Source organism: Ciona robusta, chromosome 6, assembly GCF_009617815.1.
Source record: "Ciona robusta chromosome 6, ASM961781v2".
Classification (NCBI taxonomy): Eukaryota; Metazoa; Chordata; class Ascidiacea; order Phlebobranchia; family Cionidae; genus Ciona; species Ciona robusta.
The window spans coordinates 3,004,256-3,013,198 of NC_143240.1; the positions used below are offsets into that span (position 1 = coordinate 3,004,256).

At 36.8% G+C, this 8,943-nt stretch overlaps 1 protein-coding gene across 9 annotated transcripts in view; it reads right to left on the bottom strand.

The window, feature by feature from the left end:
* Positions 1–8,606, bottom strand: part of LOC149734961 (voltage-dependent T-type calcium channel subunit alpha-1G-like) — a 39,187-nt gene extending 30,581 nt beyond the window's left edge. For 6 of the 9 annotated variants that reach the window (XM_089880217.1, XM_089880225.1, XM_089880219.1 and 3 more), the window contains exon 1: positions 3,714–3,913. In XM_089880217.1, the coding sequence (XP_089736343.1) occupies positions 3,714–3,760 (47 nt within the window). In that variant the 5' untranslated portion in view covers positions 3,761–3,913. Of the gene's footprint in view, positions 1–1,005; positions 1,352–3,713; positions 3,914–7,782; positions 7,939–8,463 lie in introns of those variants that run through there. The other 3 variants (XM_089880222.1, XM_089880221.1, XM_089880224.1) reach the window with 3 other exon arrangements.
* Between the last annotated feature and the right edge of the window lie 337 nt (positions 8,607–8,943).

The following is an 8,943-nucleotide window of genomic DNA, read 5'->3' on the forward strand; positions in this document are numbered from 1 at the left end:
AAACGTGAATTAGATTACGAGTGTTTTCAAGCGCCTTGTCGTTTCTTCACCAGACCGCAACGAAATACCGGTTATAACGTTCTCTGGTTGCTTTTTGATGCCTGGTTGGCCCTTTGTCAAGTAGCACTTAAGCAGAAACACGCTACCGTGTTAGTTTTGCGGTATATGAGATGTTTATCAGCGAAAAATATAGCCAGCAGTTAGTAGAAACGAGTTACCTATATCGCCTGTCAGTCGATTCTTCGCACTCGATTTACTGTAACTGCTAAAGGGGATTTCGGACTCGCGGTAAAGAGAGATTACGCTTAAACTGAAGTTGTGTTCTCGCTGCTACCCGTCGATCGCTAGAAACTGTCTTGCACCTAATTTTTTGCGCATTTTCGCATAATCGGTATTTCTTTTTCACTTGTGTTAGGAAATCTGAATTTATTGTTTTTGTTCTTAATCGTATTTGTTCAGTATTTTCGCACTAGAGCATATCTTCAAATAGGACACTTTCACTTTACATAAAACTCGTTTGGTACCGTGGGGTAAGATGGATACCGTTAACACCTAATATCCCATATTTCCCGATAACTTTCATTCAGAATCTGCAGGTAAACACTTCTGTAAATATTCCGTTTACCATACCAAATGGAACTATAAAAAAGAATGAAAATGTCTCATCTTACCCCACCCTACTATCCTATATTTGATTTTCTATAATAAGACTATACTGCAAATACCGTATGTTCTTTAAAAATTCCGTTTACTAACAAATTGAAAAAGAAATATTTCTGAACCATTACTATACTATATTTGACTTTCTATAATAAGAACGTACACTACAAATACCACATAAGCTTATTATTCGTCCGTTCGTCTGGTCAGACAATTAATGATACGTTAGATAGAATATACAATACAATTCGTCGTAACGCTGTAAGAAACTAGTTATTATTTGAATGACTGAGCTATCCAGGCGAAACGGACGCTGACAAACATATTTTTAAACAACTTTCTCACCTGCCTTCAGTTAAACCACTTTCGTGCTAACACCCGTGTCAAAACAGCTTAGGAATTCTGCTCAAACTTTGCCTAAAATGTACCTGAAAAACTAGGGATTCTGTAACGGGAGCTGAAATCGCTTTTGACCGGAAAATGACGCTCGATACCCCGCGGGGCTTCTCTCTTTCCCGAGCATCTGTCACGTCGCACGTGCGCTGCAGACTGGCAGGAAAAAATCGATTTTTTAGTCATCGCTGTGTATCTGCTGATAAAGAAGATATTTGTCAACGCACCGGCCTCTCACTTTTGCTTTCTTCTTAAACTCTCTCTTCTACCTGTGTTAAACGGGGCGTGACCAGACTGCCCCTACACGCCCCTTATGTTATGATAGCATAGAACGTGTCAGAAATGAAAATATTTACTCTCCTTTTGTACATTTAACGCGTATTTTGTAACTGCAGCGCAATCTTATTAAATTAACACATAATTACCAACGTTCATGCGAAAATTGGTACGGAAATTGAAAGTTTAAAAAATAAAATACGTGATCCGCCGCTGAAAGAAAGCACATACGAGCAAATGCTAACCGTCTAATCGGTTACCGGATATGAATGCTAAAAAAACTTTGTTTACCACCAAATGGGACGATAAAAAGAACCTAAACCATCTTGACCAACCTACTGTATTTTAAGTTATTATGACCTCTTTTCATAGCCCGAAGTTTATAACTGCAACCAAAACATGTTTAACTAATACATAAAAAACGTTTCAAGTTGTAACCATTTTACTCCTGTAATCCCTATACCCCAAAGCGATAACTCGAACCTATTTCCCAGTATTTCGGAAATCCCCTTTCGTAAATCACGTACTGCAGACGGTGAGCGAAAGTGGAAATTTTTGTTTTTCGTCACCAAAGAACTTGTTGGTCCTCAAATACGTAAACGGTCGCGTGTTTTACTCCCATTCAAGCGTGTACAGAACCCACAGTAATTCGCAATCTTGCATTTTAAATAGGTTTACTCTATTTTAAAAGAAAACGACAATTTAAAATAAAATTAAGTGATAAAATTTTAAATTCTGTGAAGGTAAATCGTATAATTAAAAGCAGCTAACAGAAATACTTATGGCACTAGAATTTTTGTGTTTGCTGTCAACAATCTACAGTTTAAAAAATATTTAAAACGAAAAGACCGGATATAACGACGAAACAACAGTCGTTAAAACACTTACAGTTAAAAACCTATCGAAATTGTTGAGGTATTGCAATATAGCTTCGCTTTTATTAGCATATACGTCTCAGCCGAATCTGAATTGTTTAAGCACTAAAAAGAGTTGACCTTTCTGGCAAAGTGAATTGCCCATTACAAGCGTAAACTGTATATGATTTAACGAGCATGAGAATTGACAGACTGGCGCTGAAAATGATTGGCGCGCCTCTATAACTTAGAGGGGGTTCGGGGCTTGACGCCGCTACCATTGCGGCGTATCTGTCAAGATACTTTAACGCTGATTGCTATAATCCTGCTATAATCCTAATTAGCTGTTAAAGTGGTAACTCGTAAGCGGGAACGAGGTGTATGGAACAGAACACCCATGTTGTAACGGCTGTCGTTGTCTTGAATTATTTGAATTATTTCTTGGTAAAGCCGTCAGCGCAAATACTTGAGCATAAAAGAGTCAACATTATGAGCGTTTAAACACCAAGGCAAATAGTAAGCATAACATTTATTGGAATTCTACAATTCCCTCAAGGTTATGTCCAATTGATTTACATTTAAATTTTGTTTTTTCAAAGAACGTCGTGGTATAGACTTTACAGGTTCGAGGCTTGACGGCGCTAGTACCATTGTGGGCGTTTGTGTCCCATGGCGAAACAAGCAACGCAAATGCTATCTACACAAAAGTTGCATGAGTGGTAACTCCCGTATGCGAGCATGAGGTGTATAAAACAGAACAGCAGCGTCGTTAGCGGGCACGCAATGATAAATAAGTTACATTCATTCACGCGTATAAAAACATAACACCCGTGTTATAATGACTATCGTTGCATCGCCATACGAGCATGAATAAGTTGCATTTATTCAAAACAGAGATATCCCAAGGGGCCAGGTTAACCGTGCACACTAAAATTTCAAGAGGTAAATTGAGATTTAAAAACCCGCTAAACAGAATTTCGATTTTTAAAATTGAACCCTAATGAAAGGAAATGATTTTAAATTGGGTTGCGTTCAGTAAATAGCCAAGGCACGAATAAAATGAAATTGCCAAGAAATTACACGCGCGGCATGACTAGAAAATATATAAGTTATCAACAACAGTGTAATGTTTGTAATAGCTTCAACAACAATTCAATTACCAGAAACGTAATATGCTTGTGTACAAAATAAGTCCCATCTATTCTATAGAAACGCATCATACAGTATATACAGTAGGGTGGGGGAAGATGGGACATATTTTCATTCTATTTTTCCGTTCCATTTGGTAGTAATCAAGATATTCAAAGAATTATAAAACCATATCCTCATAGCTCCCATGGACCGTTATTACTTGTTTAAACTCAAATAGGATATTTGGATATTATGTGCTTTAATGTTCTGTCTTCCCCCACCCTACTATATATAAAACAACGCTTCATATAAACTATAACTGAAAGACACTACATTACTTTTGTCCCAAGACAAACTACGCCAAATTTATATTTTTAACAAATGATTTTCAGTAATTACCTGCTCGTAACCGGTATTGACCGGTTAAAATCGGTTTCAGCATACATGGTTTGCTACCGGTTCATTTTCTTGTAGTAAGTTTCATTTTTGACGATCAGTTTATTCATAAATCCTTTTCGCATATCATGACATTAGATTAAGTTTTCAGCATTGAATTTGTAACTGATGTATCTATATGGTTTCTTTGGGCAATAGATAAATGAAGATGTAAATATTTCATTGGAAATATGATATTTTTACAGTGTCTTTCTTTCTGCGTCTAATGAATGAATGTAACTTATTCACCCTCGCGTGGCGGGGAACTACAGTTTTCTAACACGGGTGCTCTCTCTTGTACATCTCTCAACAACCTATACCTCCTGCTGACTGAACATACTAATTTCCTGGTACAATATACGACACCTATCGTCAATTCGTTTCAGACCCACCATGGTTTAAAAACGTTACAACATCCGCCGTCATACATAGCAAAACCTATACATCATGCTAACTGTCGATTTATACCAAAGTGCCATCTGCTAAATTATAAAACACACGTATCGTCCAATCGCTTTATGTCCGCTATGGCTTGAACGTTAAAACATCGGCCGTCATATTTAAAAAACCATATACCTCATGCTAACTGTCGACTTATAAGAACAAACGGAATGAACAAACTGAGTGGCTTCTGGTACAGCATTAGACATGCAATGTCCATTCATCTCGTGACCGCTACGGCTTTACCTTTATAACTTCCGCCGTCATACATAGCAAGTCATATACCTCGTGCTTATAACTGTCGACTTAAAACAAACGAAGTGCCTTCTGGTACAATATAAAAAACACGTATGGTCCATTCGGCTTCTGCCCGCTATCTGGCTTCAACATACATAACCCTATATAAGACACTTTAAGGGCTCGCTTTGAACAGGTATAAATACTTTATGCGGCCTATTTAATACAACCCCGCTACGAGAAAGAACTTTTCTCCGCTATACCTGGTTTTATTGTTGACCCGTTTGATTTTCCGCACTCGTATTGTTGTTTAAGAAAACGAAGCACTTTTCAGCCGGAATGTTTTTCTTGGACGACAATGTTTTTAAAGCTTCGGAGCTACTCGATTCGTAAAGAAACCAAGACAAGCCATAACATTGCGGTTATGGCATTTAAATGGCCATAGCTCGGTATAGCCAATATCTTTATATCGTAAAATTGGGCGGAGAAGATGGGGCACCTTCAGCTCGCAAACAACTAACAACGGTTTATGGGAGTCTTAAGGATACAGTGTTATAATTCTTTAAATGTTATTTGTTTACTACCAAATTGCACGTGAAAATAGAATGAAAAGATGCCCCCTCTTCCCTCCACTCTACTACACACCGAATAATAGGGTAATATTACGGCCATATGGCCCACTATAGCAGTGACTAACATCGCCTTTTGGTTAATCTAGCTTATGCTATTTCAATAGTTGTAATTGAAAAAAATCGTGAAATAACCAGTGACCAATACACCTTTAGTACCTCGAAACTCGCAAACGTTCCGCTAAACAAAATGTACGAAGCGAATGTTTCTGGATTCTAATTTGCCGATAAGTATTTGCATATATACTATAATAGTCGTGCTTTAGTACTACACCCTTTACAATGAGGTCTAGTACCTATTATATTGCCTACTCAATATATATTGAGTATGAACGTATTATTACTATTCATGTTAAATATCTTCAGCCTATTTTTCTCACACTGTAGGCATATTCACACAAGCCATATAAACGTTCCCACCACGAAAACGACGGTATCATTTTATTCTCATGTAATTACAACTTTAGCAACGTCTTGACACCGAATTTAATAACCGTTATGCTCCATGCCATTTGACCTGTGAGGTTTATACTGTAACAGCACGACTCAAACCTGTACTTACACCCTTGTAGAGTAGGGTCGCACCTTCGTAATTACGACCTTAAAACGCAACAGACAGAGAACGGGCGAGTCTTTATTGGAATAATTGCGCAATATATTATCCACACGTCTGTTTAAGCGCAAATGCTTCTTATAATGAAAGTCCCATTAAGAAACGGCGTTGAGTGTAAAGGTAGAATCGATACCCGTTTTACGAATTGTCAGGTGTGGAGCAATACACTTCCAAGCGTTGATTAAAGAATGCGTAAATGTTATATTCCAATTAATCTGTCTATATAGTGGGCGGAAGCCGGTTTAATCGCACGGTTTTAATCTTTATGTTACGTTAAAGATATTACTTTGTTGGATGTAACTCAGGTCAAGGAAGGCCATTCAGTCGTAAAATTTAAACCTGACAGATACCTGTTCGTGTAATGTATTGCAGTCAACATATGCGTTCAATTAATACATCTCAAACGGTTTAAGTATCCTATATCTGTTTTCTTTAGTAGTCCGGCGCTGTAGCGCATATATGTATCCTAGGGCATTATATAAAGGTGATGTAATCCAGTGGCCCCTTATTGGTTGTACAATATAAAGCAAGGTAACACGGTATAACTTGAAAACGAGCACGCGTTGTATAAAACAGAACACCCGTGTTATATATATATATGTATAGTAGGGTGGGGGAAGATGGGACACCTTTAGCACATAATATCCCGATCGTGTTTTAAACAATTAACAACAGTCTATGAGAGTCATGAGGACATAGTTTCCTATTTCTTTGAATGTTCTTTGTTTACTACTAAATGGGACGAGAAAATAGAGTTAAAAATGTTCTATCTTCCCCAATCCTACTGTATACTGTCGTATATATATATACTGTCGTTGACCGAGAAGTTCAGACCATTCGTTTTCATTATTATCCAACACACTTTGGAGGAACGCGCACATTTTGTTGTTCGGTATAGTTCTAAGTGCTAACTAACTGTAAAACTGCAATACATTGTAATATAGTGCAATCTGTTGTAATTCCATTCCAAAAATATGAGGTATTATGTGCTAACAGTATCCATCTTACCCTATATAATTAAATAAGTCGAATTGTGTCTAAAATAACTTAGTTTTAAAGTATGCAAGTAATCCTGAAAAAACTAATCATGCTACATTGAATTATTTATAAGTAAACGTACAATCTGAACTGGCCAATTGCGTGGGACTGCAATGTCCAAATTCTGCTGACAGCGATTTAAAGCATTAAAAATGTATGCTCGCATGGCCAACGTAGCCACAAAGTTTAATATTATTAATTAAGCCGCTTATGGAAAGATTATTAAGCGATTAAGGGGTGCTTCGGGGGCGGAGCATTTTATATGGATTACCTTTTCAAATTGATAAAATCTCTTGGACGCTCATAGTGTGGAAAACCGAGATAGGTTTAATGTTTATTGAATAAAGTACTGTGGGGTAAGATGGATACCGTTACAACATAATATTCCAAATTTCCTAATCGAGTTTTAACCATTAACAGCACCATTCACAATCGTAAGGATTTTGTATATAATCTATATGAAAATGACTACCAAATTGGGTCGATAGAAAACTGTTTTGCAGTCTCACTTGCGTACCGCCAAGATGTTTGCTAAAACACATAGACATTTCAACACTATTACGTTATATTTACGTCTCAGGCGCACCATATGAAGTGTAGATACATTTACTGTTTACAATAAATGTTGTACTCTTTAGACCATTAATAATTAATACTAAAAGTCTCTCTGTTGATATGCATACGAAAACATTCACATTCAAAACGGGAAATATTTATAAAACTGAATGTCGAACAGCTGTTAAGCTTCATCTCTTAAATCAGTAGTTTTTTTTGTCCAGAATTAAGAAATTTATCTAAACTTTATATTCTATTATGCCTGCGTACGTCATCTAGCACGAAACGCTTTCAGTCAATAATTCGTTCTACTTTATAATGTCTAACTATTATACTACATTTGGCATATAATTTCCGCGATACATCATAAAGTACTGTGGGGTAATGTTACCGTTAGCACAAATTATACCAACGCTATTTTAAAGCCGAAATTAGATACGGTTTTTAAATCTTTTAACATTTTTTTGTTTATGACCAAATTGGCCGTAATAAAAACATACACCATCTCAGCCAAACCTACCATACATTATATTCCACATTAATTTTCCTGACCAGCAGTCACTACCACAGTAACCTTTCGTCGTGCTTGCTTGTAATTCACGGCAATCAATTCGTTTAAATTAAATTTTCCGCATGACCGCATAAGACGTGAATTTTCTATACCCAATACAGTCACCTAGGGAAATTGCGTTGTATGTGTTACGTTGATAGTTTATTGAATTGACAACGCATAGATGTTAATCCTACATATGTCAGGTGTTAAAAGGCATTTCTCGCTAGTTTATCCAAGGCAGAGTGAAATTGGCTAGAAAGGCGCTTTGCGTTGGTGAAAAAATACACGTTAAATTAATGTATAGGTTCGTTATAAGATATAGGATGATTCCGGTTACCGTTCTCGTTTATCGTCCCATTTGGTAGTATGAAAGACTAATTACAGAATTATATAACCGAATCCTCACGAGTGTAAAAGGGCACTGTTTATTATTTAGAACACGATTAAGAAATATGGGATATTATGCGCTAACAGTATCTATCTTACCCCACAGTATTATGTGATACAAATCCGTACTGCTTTTTGGTATATAAGTCACGACTCGCGTATTTTAAATCGACATGCAAAAACAAGCGGTTTAAACACGCCAGTCACTTATGGTTTAAAAAGCATCAGTAAAACACACAAGACATTTATTTTAGCGCTTACCTCTGTTCTCTTAATTCAACTTCGCTTATTCGCAGCACTTTTCTTTGCCGCAGAAAATAACCGGTTCAGTAATACAGATTCAAAAATTTGCCAGAAATTACAAACCAATCTAAAATTAATGAGTATAATGATTAGCTTATTGTTGTACATCCGACAACTTGACGTCCAATATGAGACGCCTTCATCAGAGTAATGCTACTTGAAACACAACGTACAGACGATGAGATAACAAAACTTTTTCGGCTGCAAAACTGGCACCAAAGTTGCGATAAACCTTTCGCTGGTGCAAAATCGACCGATAACTTATCAGCATTAGTGTATATGATCATCAATGGGAACCATGCATTAATCCAACACTTGAGTACAAAGTTTCGGCAGCTACAGTGCTTTTTTGCATCATGACTAATTTTAAGTCAATATTTTTAAAGGCGACTCCCCCAAAATACTATATTCGTGCCTATCAAACATTTTCTCTTCAAC